Source organism: Numenius arquata, chromosome 2 (genome assembly GCF_964106895.1).
Source record: "Numenius arquata chromosome 2, bNumArq3.hap1.1, whole genome shotgun sequence".
Lineage (NCBI taxonomy): Eukaryota > Metazoa > Chordata > Aves > Charadriiformes > Scolopacidae > Numenius > Numenius arquata.
In genome coordinates this window covers 88,422,459-88,440,862 of record NC_133577.1, presented here as the reverse complement: position 1 = coordinate 88,440,862, position 18,404 = coordinate 88,422,459, and the positions used below count along the sequence as shown (strand labels likewise).

The 18,404-nt window shown below is 34.9% G+C and overlaps 1 protein-coding gene across 1 annotated transcript in view; it reads right to left on the bottom strand.

Moving 5' to 3' along the window:
* The window catches only part of PPFIA2 (PTPRF interacting protein alpha 2), a 340,732-nt gene that overhangs the window by 39,810 nt on the left and 282,518 nt on the right, over positions 1-18,404 (bottom strand). The window contains exons 10-20 of the mRNA XM_074166889.1: positions 17,798-17,884; positions 17,285-17,368; positions 16,783-16,914; positions 15,760-15,822; positions 13,475-13,566; positions 10,103-10,238; positions 9,409-9,629; positions 6,450-6,687; positions 3,459-3,488; positions 2,493-2,623; positions 2,080-2,234 (exon numbers count right to left, since the gene is read on the bottom strand). Coding sequence (XP_074022990.1) covers positions 2,080-2,234; positions 2,493-2,623; positions 3,459-3,488; positions 6,450-6,687; positions 9,409-9,629; positions 10,103-10,238; positions 13,475-13,566; positions 15,760-15,822; positions 16,783-16,914; positions 17,285-17,368; positions 17,798-17,884 — 1,369 coding nt within the window. The remainder of the gene's footprint in view (positions 1-2,079; positions 2,235-2,492; positions 2,624-3,458; positions 3,489-6,449; positions 6,688-9,408; positions 9,630-10,102; positions 10,239-13,474; positions 13,567-15,759; positions 15,823-16,782; positions 16,915-17,284; positions 17,369-17,797; positions 17,885-18,404) is intronic.

Here is an 18,404-nt window from a genome sequence, read left to right as displayed (position 1 = left end):
TAATTTAAGCAAGGAATTAAATGAGATTATTGATTTAGCATTATGAATTTGGGTTATGAAAACCATACAAATATACTGCAGTGCAGTAATGGTAGGACTTACTATCTAGATTTCTGGGATATAGTATCTCACTATAAATAGAACTATTAATTATATAGCTGCACAGACAGTATACCTGTCATGGAATTGATTCAAGTACTAACGTGATTTTTTACATTTTGTTTCATCTTTAAAGTACTGCCATTGAATGGAAACTACTACTCAATTTTTAATTTTTTTTTTGGATCTTAAAAATTAAAGTGAGAAAAACTACTCTATAATTTAGCTGCTCAACTTCTTTTCAATTTCTAAAAATGTTTTGCTCCTACTTTTTGGACACTGTTAATTTTTATACATACTTGTAGTTTGCTTAATTAAAACGTGCCTTATACTGCACTAATATCTTTTTGCAATTTCATGAGCTAGTGTTGGGAATTACAAATAGGCTTTATCCAATTATACATGTCTTATTAATCATTTTGGTATTATTAAGAAATTAATATTAATCTATTGCCAGATTACATTGCTCCTGAGATGATCTTTAAAGATATTTTATTTTTGTTCCACATTGCAAGGAACTGCAGGGAAGACTAACATTTATTACATCTTTGTCTTCTGTGTTCCTGAGTTACTGTGAAATCAGATTATTATGTATAATCCATCAGTATCAATAAAATTGGGTTTATGGAATGTAAATGTGAATTAATAACGTAGTCTAAAGTTATAAAATTTTCCATCAGTACAGATGGTGACATGCAGATGTATTTGAGAGACTCATTTAATAGATTCTGAAATACATTTAACTATGAAAAAGATTGAATAAATCAGTTTTAATATTCCCATAGTGGGGAAAAAAAAAAGGGGAATTTAAATTGCTATTAGAAATTAGTTATTTTTCTCAAGAAAACAAGATTCTCACAGGCAAAGAGGCTGGAGTATAAATGAAGAATGCTCAGTTATTTGATTATACTCTGATACTTTGACCTTAAAATTACCTTGTTTTATTCCATATGATTTTAGTGATGGGTTGGTTAGTTGTGATAAGGACATGTTTTACTACGAATTTAGTTTTTTAATTTCAGTCTTACATATTGCTTAAGCTTTTACTGTTACTGCAAACTCTGAAAATTCTTTTACAGGTGTTATGTGGTCATCATGGCAGTAAAAATTTGGTGTCTCACAAATTCGTACTATGCAACATCTTTACGACTAGGAAAAAGCTAGCATTTCTGTTTTAGTGGAACATCTCTACCAATTTGATGTTTGTCTTGACATGTGTAAACATGCTAATCTTAATCTAGCTAAATAAATTAGCCTAGCAATATAGACTGCAGTTAAGGATGTATTTGCCCATCTGGGTATGCAGATTATGAGCTTGGGCTGAAAACTGTCACTTCACCTTCCATTGCTTATGCTACCTAAGCTAGTTAAACAAAGTTACGCTATGGGGTTTTTTTGCATGTGGTATAGACGTATCCTATACAACATCACAGAGGAAAATTTTTGCCAGGAATGAATTTGAATAAGGTCTTGGCAAGGGAAGAGGGCAGAAGTAGGAAGAAAACAAAGCGTTGCTGTGAGCAGCACAGTCTGGTGAGGACACCAGGGATAGGCAGTAGCAGACATCTATTGACACACTGAAATCTAAAAAGCAACTACACTTACTTGCAAGGACCTTCCACGTCATGTAGTTACACCCCTTAGAGTTGCTTATTACTTACTACTTTCTCACCTCCTCTTTATTTTGGTATTTGAGAATATGCTGTTAGCACTTTTACCCTAAATTCAAGAGATTATTGAAGCAGTAGGTTCAATGAAGAGGATGACTAGCAATTTGTGCCAGAAGTCTCCTTTCCTTTGTGTTATAGTCATAGCAAACTCCTGACAAATAAAATTGCTGATGGCAATGAAGTTTAATGGGAAGGTTATGAGAGGCTAAAGAGAAAAATATGCAAATTGGAAAAGGGAAAAGAATCAAAATTAAACATGGAAAAATGATTGTGAAATGATGATCTTGGTTTGTTACCACTAATTCCTTACTGAGCTGTCCAAGTCGAGCCTTCTCTTTTTTACCAAACAAACGTCCTATTGAAGACTTGATTCCTTTCTTCTTGGGAGCTTTGTGCAGGGAGTCCTGGCTGCTATTGACGCTGCCAAGACCAATGCTTTCTGGTTCCAATGAAGCAGGCAAACTACTAAAAAATTATAATAAAGAAATTGAATAGATAATATGTCAAAATTTGCAGGTAATTTTTTATTTTCTTTTGAGCACCTCTGCAAACAAATGAATTAGTTATAGTTCAGTAATAATCTCACAAGTTAAACAATCACATCTTCTTCCTCAAATGATTCAGAAACGTGAAGAAATTGTTATTTTGGAATAGTTTAACAACAAGAAAAGACTAATACGCAGTAAAACTGTGAAGTATCAATTCATGTTACAAACATCTTACCTTCTGGCATCATTGTGGTATGAAGAAGGAAGGGTATGAGTCATTCTGATAGCTCTGGGTGTTGGAGGAGGAGAAGTTTCACATTTGATTGTGGCTTTATCTTCACGCCCATCTTCTTCAACTACTGCAATCTGAGGGAGAGAGACTCCATTGAGAGCTTTTCAAGAAACTTTCAACACACGCTGCACAAATTTGTCAAGTGAACTGAAGCCTGTATGGATTCAAGTGCAATTTTTTGAGCAAATGTTAAGGATTCTTATTTTTGAAAGAGCAATTGCCTAAATAACTTGTAACACTTGGAGAAGAAATTAATTCCTTTTATGCCAAACAGTTTGATCCAGTAAAGGTCTAAGCATTAAAATAACCTTATATATGAGTGAGCCTCTTGCATTAAACAGGATTATTCATGTAAACAAAGTTTCTCAGGGAAGTAAGGGAGAAGGCAAATACAGACATAAACAGGACCACTCTCTCCATAGCTTGTTAAGAGAAAAGTTAAAATGCTTCAAAATAAACTCTGACAAAAAGCAGTTTTGTCAGAGTGTATAATGATTTAGCCTAAGTACTGTCTCCTCTCATGTAAAGATAAACACCACATTCAGTGCCAATTCTGTAAACAACTTCATGTTGCTGCAGAAGATTTCAAGCAATATGACTCCAGTTCCTCCAGCAACAAAAATGACCAAAATACCTTTGAAGGTAATTCTTTTGTGTCCACACTATGTTTTTATCTGTATTCCTTTAAGTTTGTGCTGTAGGGGGCTACTACTCCAAGGTATCACTGGTGGGCCTTGATTCTATGGCTTAACTATGACCTTTGCAAGACTTTCCAGATAGAATTAAAGTGATTACATTCAGGAATTGAACAAAAAGAAGCAGTGGCTGGCAAGGAACTGAGTTATCTAAATACAAGAGGAATATGGTAAATGTGTTCTCCCAAACTTTAAAAAAAACAAAGTATCGTACCTTTCTCCGATGTTTTCTTAGGTCGCTTGGCTTAGATTAGTAACAAAAGCAGGAGTAACCAAAAAAAAAAAAAAAAGATATCAATAAATCTTGTTTTAGCATAACAAAATGCCACACATTCATTCTTCTCACATTCAGAAGTGGGAAGTGGAGATTTCATGAATATAATGCTATTAATGTTACATAATAATTATACAGTTAGTATCATAACATAACATAAGCCCTCAAAAAGGGGTTATCTTATGAGTATGAACAGGCTTCCTCCAGAGGAGGTTGATGTCCCAAGCTTGTCAGTGTTTAAAAGGTATTTGGACAATGCCCTTAATAATACGCTTTAACTTTTGGTCAGCTCTGAAGCGGCCAGAGACAGTTGGACCAGATGACTGTTGTAGGTCCCTTCCAACTGACGTATTCTATTCTATTCTAAATATGCCATTCTGGGAAAGCAGTTATTTTTCATAAAGTTACAATCCCCTTCCTTTTCAGAACATGGTAACCTTATGTTAATACTTTTTATTTTTGGAGTTTCATATAAATCCTTCTACTACCCCCAACACAGAGAGGTTTGGTTTTTTTTTTAGTTTTATCTAGTATTACAATTGTATTGGTATCTCACCAAGTATAAACACAAAATACCATCAACAAATACCATGCCTGAAAAATGGGTATTTCTGTCCTGTTATCCCATCTTAATGTGACTGGTACTTTCAATCAATGGATACAAATTCACACATCTTATATACTGCAGCATTGTTTGGTAGTAGAAGGCTGCTAGAATGTGTCTTGTTCAAGTCGCTTTTCATTTTTATTTTTGGTAGATGTCTCATTCATTCAAGCAAAGCTGAAGAAACTTGGCAGAATTTATTTACAGCGTGGATCCAGGCCATGGAATCGCATGCAGTACTGCTCCTCCAGCCAATGCCTACAGGATCCTTTGGCAATTTGGGCTCTAGACATCAGACATATATAGAGCTCTTCCCAACTTGAAGTTTCCACTTAGATGATGTCTGGTAGCCTGTTGTGTCTCTCCCCAGCCATTAAGGAGAAGGAGATATTCAACACTGAATTCCTGCTGAAACAGTGCAGAGCAGAAGTACCCTGAAATGGTTGATGAGGGTGACCACAGTCATGGGCTGTGCTGCTAAGCATGCAGTGGGGTGCTACTTCTGCAGCTTATGATATGTCAAGAGTTCAATTACAGCTCATAGACACATCCGTCTGAGCTTTAGCACAGCAATTGCTGGATGCCAGTGAGGCCATGGCAACCTGAAGTGCAGAGGCTATGCTGTCATTTTGTATTTGAATCTGATGAACCTACTGACCCAAAGCTGCTGTGTCCAAATGAAGGCTATCAGGCAGTGTAGGTGTCTGCGGGAGGGTCAGTTTAACCACCGCCATTTATCTGTAGCCAGATTGCTTAGTTTAAACAGCTGGTGATATGGAGCTGAAACGCGTATTTGAGAAGGTGCTGTTCTGGAGAAATGGGTGGCACATTTCTACCAGAAGCCTGCACACCCACCTCCTCCATGATGGTCTGCGCCAACAATTTTAACCCACCTCCTCCACAATGGTCTGTGTCAACAACATTTTAATTCCTGCTGTTCAGCAGTAGGAACTGGGGGCAGCAAAGAATCAGTGCCACAGTCTGGCACAACTGCCAGCCCTGACCTTCTCTTGCAGCAAGAAACCTCTGTCTTTAGTTCCCAAGAAGGCAGCAAATACCATTCTAAACTGGGAGGGGTAGAGGTGGATATGAATAGTTGTCAGTTCCCAGGAAAAGGGAGTACTCAGCTAGATGATGGTAGACCAAAGTTCCTCCTCCCAGCGGAGCAGAATGAACACCCAGGCTCCACTCCCAGCTGTTCTTAGCAACCTTCTTGACTAGGAGAGTTAATTTCTGCTGATTGAGGTCAAAGCTCCTTTGCCCTCTGCTGAGAGCCTCCACAGGGAACAAGTGTTGCTGCTTCTCAGGAATGGATCACAAGGGCACATTAGTGACGTTCAGATTATCAGAGAAATAGGAAATAAAATATCGGGTTACACATATCCTATTCTCCTCCCTGTATGTGGAGATCAGCAGAGTGGGCTGCTTTGATTCTCTCCTAGTGCTTAAAGGGATGAATTCATGCAGGATCCAAACTGGTTTGTAGCCCACATCAAACGCTGCATGTTATCAATACTCTTATCAATCCGTACTCTTATCAATATCAGAGTTGTACGTCTTGAATATGTTAAAACATACTACCTTCATGTACTTGACTGTTGCACTGCTTATTTTGCCTAGGACCAAAATTAATTTTTTTTGCAAATCCCTTTTCACATCAAACCAGACATTTCAGACTATGTCTTCAAAGGAACAGTAATGTTAGAAATACTTTGCATGATAATTTGATGGCTTGTTTCCTGTTTATGTGTGCTACTTGTAATGCTGAAATATATCAGTTAAATGAATTATTGGAAAACAAAGTACTTACTTCAAGAGCTTGATGTCATGAAGAACACATAATAAAATGCTGCAAGTACAAAAGAGTATACCAAATACAGAAGTATATTCAAATGATCATATATATGAAGTAGTAGAAGGTTTTAATGTCTTTAGACATTTTGTGGAGGTTTAAACACCAATAGTCCCACAGACTACTGTGTAATAACTGTATCACCACAGAACTTTTCATTAGAAAACACTTTTTACATATAAATCAATTACAGTAATTCCAATCATCAGTTCTGTTTCTTATTAATTCCACTGCCTGTGTACTGAAGGTCCTTGATCCTCAGATCATTATGTACCTGGTAGATCATGCAAGGTTCACAAACACAACAACAAAACACCAAACCACCCAAATTTCCATATTCTAGGGAATTTGCTATCTGTATGTATGATGAAGAGGTGAATAGAGAATTAGAGAGATGAACCATTCATACAGTTAAAAGATAAGTATTTAATACTAGTAATATCACACCTAAAATTGACATCACAAAGTTTCTTACCAGCGTCATAACCCCCATTCTGTCCATCTCCCTGGCTGGACTGCGAGGGGTGAGTTTAGGAGTTGAGTGTCCGCTGGGAGGAGATGAACTTGCAAGTGACGATGCCGTCACTGAGCCAGTAATGGATGTACCTTGGTGGACTCTGGCTAGATTTAAGCCTTCCAGACTCACGCTGGCCACTCTGTTCTCTATCTCTTCGGCACGCAGTTCTGTTGACTCTTTCTCTTCTTGGATTAACCTTATTAAATAAAAGAAGAACGTGGTTCTATATTTCTCTGCATACCCCCAAAGCAAAAGTGAAATCTGTTTCCTTTCAAATGGGATTTGAAAGTAAAACAATGATGAATACACTAGACCAAATCCAAAATAATATTGAAAAGAGTATTTTTTTTTTTTTCACCAGAATTATAAAAATCTTTTTCTTAGTTCCTCTATCCTCAAAAATTGTTTGAAGAATTTGCCCAACAACAAGATTTGACATATGACATTTCAGGAAGATTGGTTTCTTCCTTTGCAAAGGAGACAGCATAGGGGATGGGGAGTTAATGATATGATTTACCATAGGAAACTAATTCCAATCTTAAGTTGGCTTCATCTGATTTTCTGTTTCTAAAGCATGAACACAAATTTTAAGTCAAATGAAATTGGGCCTTTAAGAAGGGAATTGCTAAGATAATCCATATAAATAAAACAAGAGAACATGCAAAACAATTTGTCTGTTTCATCCCTACAAATTGATGAAAAAATGACAGTTGTTTCTAAAGCATTGAGTTTTTAAGTGAATTTCATTAAAATAGCTCTCTCGTTAATAAAAAAATATAAGCTTCTTCAACCTGTATAGCCTCAATAGGATGCTTCCACTGAGTTCTTTAGTTTATGATTTTAATTGTGATTGTACCTAGAATGATCAAATATGTTTAAAATAAAACATTTGTTTATAAGTCCTTTGCCCATAAACCCATGTTAGGAGGAGTCTTTTTTTTTTGCAAAGAGGAGGAAGAAGTATGAAGGGCCATGGGTAAATGAGAGAATACAAAGTTTGGGGAGGCTGAAATTGTGAACCAGGTTTTTCTGAGTGAAATGAAGAAAGTATGATAAATGAAACAATAATACATTGAAAATAGAAACCTACAAATTCATGTACTGTGATAAATCTTCTTCCCTAATATCCATTTCAAAACTTCTATAAAATATCTACAGCTCCTTCTGAAATGAGGCATGGCAGGAACTTAAAAGCAAATAATAATTTGAAAGGGAATTATGACAATCTTTTTAATTTTAGTAATTAAATTCTGAATCATCTTGTATAATAAAACAAATCTAAGGCAATTTTGGATCTCTTTTGATATCTCCAGTCATTTGATAAACCCTTGTAGTATTTGTCAAGGAAAAAAACCACAACAAACCAAGAAAATGGGAAATGCAGTCAGTTTATAAGACTATCCTTGTAGAACCATTTTTCCTGAAACATATCAAAAAATAATACAAAATTAGTTACCTGGTTCTTTAATAATGACAGTGATGGTAGTGAAAGCGTACACTTCAGTATACAATTATCGGTAGGGTAAATAAAATGCTCTCAGTGGACCTCTGGCAAAAATGGCTATATACAGTGTGTATCCTCATGTCCTTTTTGAGATAAAACTACCTAACATCTAAATCAAGATCCTGTGTTAAGTAAAATAGTGATCTAACTAAGGAAGGCACAAATAATATCCCACTATCTCACCTGCAGGTACAATTTCTTGTGAAAACCTTTTACTGTATTACATGATTACTTGTTAAATTGCCAAAATGCTAGCATTTTTTAAAACAAATACATTTGATGCATCTACAGCTTCCTGAGCTCATCCCAGTGCTGACTTCTTTGTAATAATAGAAAATACAGATAAGATTGTCTCTTTTATGTATACTGTTTTAAGGAGATTTACCCTCCCAACAACAAAATTTCTTTTTCAGTCCCTATCTTGACAGCTCTAATAAATAGCAGAGTAATCCTATCTGAATGAAGAAATTCTGGGAGTAGCGAAAATGCAAAGCTGTAGATCTGTAAATCTTCCCTGTGAACAGAAGTTATTCAGATTCAATATCTTCTAATAGAGTTCTCCCGTTACAATTTACCTTGCTCAGAGAATAACTGAGATCTGTCAAAAGGTAATCTGGTTTTGATTGTATTTCTAACCACAGCCTTTCTGTCTATAGTATTACCAGAAGGTCAATAATACATTTAGCAATCTCCTTCATCTCCTTTTAGAGAAACAGTTGCTAATAACAGCATGTTTTTCATACCCGAAGTTTTTAAAAATTACCTTTCCTGAAAAACATGTAAGAATGCTTTAAGCCTAAAATATGGTTTCGTTTCTAAAAATCACTTAATTAAAATATGTCATTGGCTTCTCTATCACTCCATTAAATCTGCATAGAAATTATTAAGATACATACAATTCACCACTTATTTCCAAGCACTATAACCCAACTTGGAGGATGAAAAATAAAAAGTGAAACCCATGTCTTAGAAAACCTGGCTTATATGAAAAGTAACATAGGAATAATTATCAGAAGAAAGCATGAAGAGCACTGAAATAAAACATTTCTGATAGGACGTCATTAATGAGTAAGAGGAGTCATACAGAACAGTGAAAAAGACTTTGAAAAGAGGACCATGAATAGGTTTCTGTCAAATCTGCTATGTGTTGGCCTTCTCTAACATACTTCTCTTTAATTGCCCAGCAGTTCTTCACCAGGAACATTTTTTGAAAGACATTTCTATGTCTTGGAAATGAAGATGCCATTTTTACCTTCACACAATCAATACTCTCATATGAAAAGCAGACACATTATCAATCCTTTAAATGCACAAGTGGTTTCCTAATTGTTGTGAATGGTACCTGAACTCATGCACTAAAGAAAGCTTGAAGCTGTAATCATAATTTCATCACAGCTGATTCAGGCTACATACCTGATCTCTTTATTGATTGCATCGAGCTGTTCCTGAAGCATCATGGCCAGAGTCTGGGCATCAGAATGGCCGCTTGGTGACAGGAGGTCCATGGAGCTGAAAAGTGTTTCTCTATCATCATCATCGATGTCGGACATTTCAGTGTCGCTTTCAAATGGATGGCTGCTCAAAACACCAATCTGCTGGGTCCTATTCCACTCGTGATCCCCAAGTGATTTTACCTGAGCAGGAATGAGGGTGTACATGGCTTATTCCATGGAAAAAAAACTGCAAAGTTGAACTTGTATAAAATGGGAAAGGAAAGCAACTAACATTTAAGAAAACCTATTCAAGGATTAATTCTCCATTAATACTTTAAATATTACTGCAAATGATGCAACATATTTTCACATAATTTCTATTGCATAATTTCTAATCAGGAAAATTTACACAAAAAGATACCTAGAAAAGACAGACAGTCAAGTATGCTTAAACTTTGATGTCTGAACTTCAACTGTTTCTGCCTTCATTTTAGTACAACAGTAATCTTGTCTAAGTGTGTATAGAAAAAACCCTGCTAGTTGGGTTTGGTTTTTTTTTGTTTGGTGGATTGTTGGTTTGTTGTTGTTGTTCTGGAAGTACACAAACTGTAAGCTTAACAGATTGAAATATATTCTTTTATCAGGGAATATCTGAGAAGAAATTGGGGATTAACCTTTGGTTCATCTCTGCGTATGCCCATCCGGCCTCTTCTAGGTCGCCTTATCACTTTAGTTGACCGATAATCAGCCTGGCTATCAACCAGCGAGCCCACAGAATACCTCAGTTCTGCTGATGTGTCAAGGTGAGGCCTATAAGAAGAGACACAGAAGTAGACTGAGAGTGCAATAATAATAATAGTAACAAAACCAATCCAACGACCTTCAGCCTAGAAACACAGATTTTTTTTCTTTTAAACAGAGAAATTATGTATCACAGAATAAATTACAAAAATACATCACAAAAAAAAAAATCACTTAAAAGTGAAAACTTGAAATCATATTATGAGGAAATTAAGGAAGAAAACAAACAAATAAAACCTTTGCATTTTCCAAATGTATAATGAAAATTATCATCCAAAACTTTAACATGAAAAACCAAGCAAATTTCAGGACAAGATAACTAACTGAACTGGCTGCTGAATGTACTATCCTGTATATTTTCCTTCCATTGCTTTCCTGAATAAATATGCCTGAGGTTACTGTAAACACATTACATGCTCATGAATAAGGATATCTATAACACTTTCCTACTGTAAGTCGGTGACCCGCATTATGAATATATTAGTGAACTGTCCTGCAATATATAACATTGGTTATGAATGATTCATCTTTATTTGATGATGCTTTTGAGAGTTTTAACCCCCAATTTTTCCTGTACCCTTGGTAAATCTTGTGACGTTGTAGAGGGGCATATACATGATGAATTCAGCATATTTTTTCTTGGTTGCAGACAACGGTCCTTGGTCAAACAGCAGCAGTAAAAGTTCCCTGCGTGGTGCAATAGAAGCTTCCTGCCCACGGGTTGTGTCACCAAGTCAGAAGACCAAAGGCTCCATGCACCACTTAAGCATTCAGCCACAGCAGTGAAGATCTGAATGATTTATAGTTCTTAACACATAAGCAATCTCCACATAAAACTATGTGAATAGCATGATTATAGTAAAAAAATGAAATTTAACAAATACTATACTGATAAGACAACTAAATATGTATTTGTTTATAGCAACTCCTAAAAAATCTCTGACTTTTTATTATCTATGAGAGCATGAAATGAGAGTTTGATGTTGTACTTACATTGTTTAAATCTTTTTTTTTAAACTTGGGAAAAATGCTTACAATCACCAACAGACAACTTATAGGGTTCACAGCAATGTTAATAACCAGTTATGGGAAAAAAGAATAGGCATAAGTTTTGTTCTTAAAGACTTCTCTCACTTTGAAATGAAAACTGTTCAAGAAAATGATGGCTTTAATACTAGACATAACAAAGCTAAGAAAGAGAGTGTCTGCTATCCAAAATGAAGGAAAGAGTACAGAAAACCACATATATCTATGCTGAAAACTGCAGGCTGTAAGCTTGACTGTTTTCCTGACCTCTAGTTCTGCGTTTGTTTCTAAACACAGAGGTTCATTTTCCCTTGAGAAGAGCTTAATTTGAATTAAAACACACTCATACTTGGAAGACTGAAATTTCAAACATCACTTTAATAAAGTTAAAGTCAAGATAAAATATTACAGTTGTGGTGACAGCTTATTGATAAATGGGAAAGGCAAAAAGATCATGGAAAAACATGAAAGCCTCTACTACAAGCTAGTTTGACAGAGTGGAATGAAGAAATGTAATTACTGTCTGGTAGTGTAAGTAGTGTGACAAATCTAAAATAATAATGGAAGCATTTCAAGCATGAATAGAGTTTGTTTTATAAAGAATAAATACATGTCCTTTTCTGAGCAACCATTAGTTTATATTCTCTTACGCTTCCCATCATGTCTGATAGGAACTTCCATAATATTAGAAAAATTACAATTTTACCTTTTAAAAAATTCTCTAAAATGTATTTTTTCCATTATAACAATAAGTAAAATTGACAACAGTTGGCCTACAAATCTCCTAAGCCCTCCATCTACAACACCAGACAATAATCTTTTGGGGTTTTGTATGTTTAATTTGCCTGTATGTTTCTCATCTGTTATACAGTAAACCATTTAGGGCAATGACTGTTTTTTATTTTCTGTATTTGTACTGTATTTCCTGTAATAGAACTTTGCTCTTATAATTGATAATACTTGCTACTCGTGCAGCAAGTTGGCAGGAAAAAAGAAACAGCCCCGTTTCCAGTCTCTGACAGTAAATTCCTATCTGTTGACTGGCTTCATTATTCTGCTGAAAGAAAAAACTCCTGCAAATACAGAACTGAATATGGGCTGAAAATAAGTATTTAATGCTGATAGCTCCTTATTCCTGAGAGGGGTGGTAGCTTCATGAGGTGATGTCATGGAAGGGGAAATATACTGTTTTAGGGGAACACTTAGATGGCTTATCAAGTTCAAACAGTCACACTTACACTCCCAAAGGAGCAAAAATTTGAACAGTTACAAGCATCACATTCTGAATTTCAGCAATTTACACTTTGCCATGTATAGAAAAATATTATTCCATGAGATAATAAAAGGTCGGGGGAGAAACCATGTGCAGGTACTGAGCAAGATGTCTGAGGAAACAATGGGCAGACAATATCCAACGCAAGCAAAAAAACTATCCAACAAGAATAACTTTAGAGGATTATAGTGCTCTGGATTCAGTCTTGGTCCATGAGCTATGGCTGACAGGTTTTAAAAGTTAACATGTTGCTTGTTATGAAAATAGGATATGGAACACAATTATCGATAAAGTAATTTTATTTTGAGGGATACTTTTAGGCAAGAAGGACTGTCTGTCTAGAATTATAAATTCATTTCAGCCATTGGTAGCTACTTCTATGATAACTCTCTCACTATTGTTCCCATATTGTGTTTCCGCCTTAAAGAGGCATAATGTTTAATGTCCTGTTATGGTATGTTCAGAATACTGCTTTCATCTTTTTAGCTGAAGATTTGTGGTCTTCACAGATCTTCGCACACTAAGCAAAGCTGAGTTATTTCTTGTTAATAAAAAATAATTATTAGATTTACTTGACAGGATAAATAAATAAGATCAGAAATGCGCTGATTGGTTTCAGCATTACAGACAATGGTATAAATTTTATTATTAAGCTCTCTTGGGAAAAAATGGGTATTTGAATATACTTTTGAAAACATTCCACAATTTAAAAGACTTTCCTTAATCTCAGTAATATTTCAGTGTATATTTACTGCTATAAGGCCCCGCTTACCTAAGAAAAATGTGAAAAACTCCAGTAATAATCACTGCACAGTTTTTACATTGTCAAAGAACTATATGATATTTTTATGCATCATCTGAACACATCCCTGTTGTAAAGACTTGACACTTATATTTATGTTCTATTTCAACTTAAAGAGAGGAAAATTTTGTCATTAAATATTACCTTGACAATGTGGGTTCGATTAAAGAACCGGCCCTCAATTTCATTTGATCCAGTTCAGCTCTCAGTTTCTCAATTTCTTCGGCAAGTCTTTCCTGGAAATGAGGATAGTAGCATATACTTACTTGTGATACTAAATACATTTAGTTTATGAGATACTGCTCTTGTAAAGCTAAACAAGTAAGATAAGATACACTGACTATACTAAGAAAAGGCACTGAACTCATTCAAACCTCATTGCTAATAAGACATAAGCAGCAAGAGAAGCTTGTATGGTACTCTACTGTTTTCCACTAGCTGGAATTGATGACAGGACAGGTTGGTACTTGAAACTTATTTTTTTCTTCTTATACAGCTAGGGTGAGGAAAAGAAGAAACAGCACTGATTTGGGCACACCCTTAGTGTGCAACACGTCATTTGCCCTTCAGAGTCAGAGATTGTGTCCTGGCCTTTCACTAATAGAGACACAGACTTAAAGACAACTACATTTTATGTTTCTTGTTGAATTACAGCTTTAAAGCTTATCCTTGGAAGTTGATGAACCTCCAATATGAGGTGCTGCTGGTGAAAACTGACAGAGTGCCACAAAAATTGGATTTTTGGAACTAACTAACAAAAAGACTATTGCCAACAGCCACTACGGAAAAAAGAGCTATTTGCAAATTGCACAAATAATGATAGTCTACTAATAAAATGAAAAGAAATTAAAGAATTTTAAAGAAAATTAAGAGAGAACATGGGATGAAAAAGTAACACGTTTTATTACATTTATTACAGCATTTTTACACTATTTCTTGGTTGAATAGAGATACTGAGATGACTTGGTGGTTACTTGACTTGTATTATTTGCTAGTTATTTAGAGATTATTAATATCTGGTGTTATGTCCACCTATCTGAAATTGCTTCATTGTTTTCATCATCCAAGTGGAACAAATAAACCATTCAAAGTGGGAACTTGGAAGCTCTGGAGTCAGACAGATGTGGTTGTGTATGAAGAGAATTGATCTCCAATTGAACAGAGCAGTAGCGGAGGTGTTCTATTTATTTCACTTCCTATCCTTAAGCAAGAATCAATAAATATAATGAATAAAAATATCTTTGCAAAAATAGCTGCGATAAAAATTTAGATTTTTATACCAGATTTTTTATCTTTGTCAAGAGTTGATATGTACATTGAAGCCAGAAGCCAGACTAAAAAAGAATTAGCCATTGTATTCTCTTTCAATTTAACACTTTTAAAACAATAAAGTTATGCTGTAGATAACATTGGCAAAATACCTTATTTACACAAACAAAATTGGTATCCTTAATTCAGGTTTAGATTCTTTGGTAGCAAAATGATAGAAACTTTTGTTTCAATTGATACAGCTTTAGAAATGTCCTTTTTGTCACCCAACTTGATAGTGAAATATGATCCTAATTTTGCAACAGCTGAATCACCTTATATATGTATACTTAGGTACTACAGCACAGAAATTTTATTTGTTTAAAATGCCCTACAAGCTCCTTTTTGAGACTTTAATCTCTCTGCTTTTCTATAGCTTATCTGAATGTAGAGGAAAATAATTTATTTGAAAAGATACATCTCTTGTTATTTTTCCCAAAGTTCTTGATTTTGGATGTCATATGATATATTAGTATCAAATGGAGCTATGCTTTTTAAATTCTATACAGTCTCTTTCAAATGGATTTGATACATTACAAAAACACTTCTGTGAATCTGAAGGCAGATACATTTGTGTATCCTACTGTGCTCAAGGCAAGTATAACTTCAAAACAAAATCTGAATATTTGAGATTGGAATAAGTAGTTATAATTAATTTGACTGATTCACTAAACAGTATTAGGGGTTAATTTGCAATGAACTAAAAAAGCCTATATACTTTCAGCTATATTTAGCATAATGCCACTGCACCTGTTAAGAAGAGTTGCATCAAATCAAGAAATTGCATTCTTCAGTATGAAAGTGTAACCAGTTATGCATACACTTCTCTTAAACAAGACAGAATTAAAACTGATAGAACAAAAATTCCAAAGCCAGTAAAATCAATATGAATTTTGGTCCTGAATTCCTGAGGCTAGGATCTCAACCATAAACTTAGCTCAAAACAACTGTTAGAGACCCTCAAAGGCTGGCTAAGACATCTGGGTGATTCAAGGAATTATCATTGATGCTAGGAAGATTTTACATGCTAGTTGGATAATTAATATACCATATACATATTTGCAAATAATAAATATATAACTTTTGATAAAACCAGATAAAATCACAGTAATTTTTAGTACCTTGTCATGTAAAGACTCTTCCAGATTTTTCCTGAAACTTTCAGATTCTTGAATCAAAACATTCTAGGAATAAAAAAAGAAATTAAAAAAAGAGAAAGAAATTAGAGATATATAAAATACCAGATATCATCATATACATGTAGCCTCCATGTACAAGTTAGAAAAGTTCATATTTGCTGGACTTCAAAACTGAAATCCTTTAATGCTTCAATTGAGTATGTATTTAATTTAAAACACTGGAAATAATCCAAACATATAGGACCATGTTCTATCAAGAACAGCAAAACCTTTGCGTTTTCCTTGAACCAAGAAACTGTCACACTCTTACACAACTATTTCTCTCAGGTTCTTCTTTTGTCAGCCCATTTCTTGCTTTGTAAGACATTTTGTTTCAGTGATATAAACCAGAAGTACGTTTTCTGGGAGGTTCTGAAATGCCCTTCTGAAAGGCACTGAAAGATTCCCCTCAGATCAAACTGAAGGGGAATAAATAGAAGAGGGAGGCATAAAGGATGAATATAGAGGTCATGTGATTTGAATTTTGCAGGGCCATTGTGTCTCAAATCACGGAAAACCTGTAAATAATGTTCCCTCTCCAAGGGTAGATGCTCCTTCTCCTGTGGTGACACCATTTATCTCTTCCCAGAGGAAGTGAGGTAAAATCAGCAAGTTAAAATAAAGGAATGACAGCACATCCAAAACGTAGCCATTCCTCAGTTCTTGTCCACTTTCTCTCACTGCCTCGTACTGTGTTGTGCACTGGTTCTTTACAAGTTCTTCGACAGAATCCCCACTGATAAAACAGGGACTCATAATATTCAGCATATCCAGTTCGCAGTAGTTCTGGAAAAATTTTTGAGTGCACTCTTGAATTAATTGTTGAATGAATAAGTTAGACCATATTTGTGATTATATTTGGTAACACAAAATCAGCATGATGCCTCTGTCATGACAAAAGTAGAACAGGTTTCACAGAGGAGAATCTTTATCAAGCTGAACTTTACACTGCTGTTAGCACTGTACCTTTTCTTCAAGTGCTGCCATTCTCTCTTTTAAGTGTAGCTGCAGACGCTCATTGGATTCTGTCAAAAGTCTGTCTACAGTATCCGATAATCTTTTGTTGTGTTCCTCATTCATTTTTTCTCTTTGCCTTGCCTTTAAAGTAGAACAGAAAAGACAGATTGGTAGGCTCCAAAATTAACCACTACAGACTTGTATCATTAAAAAATAAAAAAAAAAAAATAAAAAATATGGTAACTGTATCCATTTAAAGAAATTCCACAGGAAATGTAATTACAGTTATTGATTAATGTATATTCATTTTTTGTATCAGCAGAATACTTTGAAAGCTACAACTAGCTGTAAACTAGTATATCAAGAGAGTCAAGTACAGCGGGAAGATGCTGCCATCACTGCTGTACATAAAACATTTACCAGTAGATAGATTTGTGTGCTGGAGGGCATAATGTGGTATTGACAAATTAAAAGAAGAAAAGTGTACAGAAGTTGTCTGCAATACACATACTCTTTGAAGCTCCTGATTCTTCTCTTCAAGTTGAGCTTCTAAGTGTCTCATACGTTCCTCAATATTGCCATGTCTTTCTTCCGCCTGTAAAAAAAAAATAGAAAGACTCTTTCTGTAACTTAAGTGGCTTTGTAAGTCTTCACCTCAGTAAAGTTTAAACAAAACATAAAGCAAGCTACTACTAACTGCAAACTTAGTTTTCCGAAAAGAAACTTTATTTAAACAGGCAGCTGAACAGCATTGCTTGAAATGTGTCAGCTACAAAGGCCTGTTACATCCAAGCATCAGCAAAACATTGGAGTTATTTATGAGCAATGAAATCAGCCAAATGTAACATGCAGACTGTGCATGGTTTGAACACAAACCTGCCATCGTAAAATTGTAAGCTCCTGAAGCACTGAACTGCACGATGGTTGATTATCAATAAAAAAAATAATAAAATAAGTTAAAGAAAATGAAAACAAATCAGATGGATTCTATTTAGCAATAGAAAGTAAAGTCCAGTAGGACTACCTTCCTACGTATGGAGATCATTTCTTGTAGTTTAGCTTCCATAACATATTGATAATCATCAGATGAGGTAGAAGAGGTTGGATCAGACTAACAAGTCAAGGAAAAGGAGAGGGACAAAATTGAAAAATCAGAACTAAAGACACTGACACTGAACAGAACACAGCACAGAATGCTTAAAAGAAAAGTGTGACTGAAAATTTAATACTTTTAACTGACAGATTTTTATGTGGAATAAACTACACTGATACTTGGTGAATATGATGCAGTTGATGTGGAGAAACTGAAAATAATGGAATGCTAAAAAAGCTATCAACCTACACATGGAGGTTCAAGGTTAGTGATGGCTGGCTGATGACATATTACTACAGAGTGGATTCAAAGCAATACTATCTAATCTAATGTTTGTTTTTTTTTTTTTTGAATTATGGCAAACTAAAGACCAGAATAGGACTCTATGAGGCCAATGTCATAAAGTCCTTTATAATTCTTCTATCATTTTCTAGGAATGAAAACAATGCATAAATACTAAATTAATGGATCGGTCAGTTACAGAACTGTGCAATGTTATGGTACATTCCCTAATTTCTAGAAAACAGAAAGAACATCC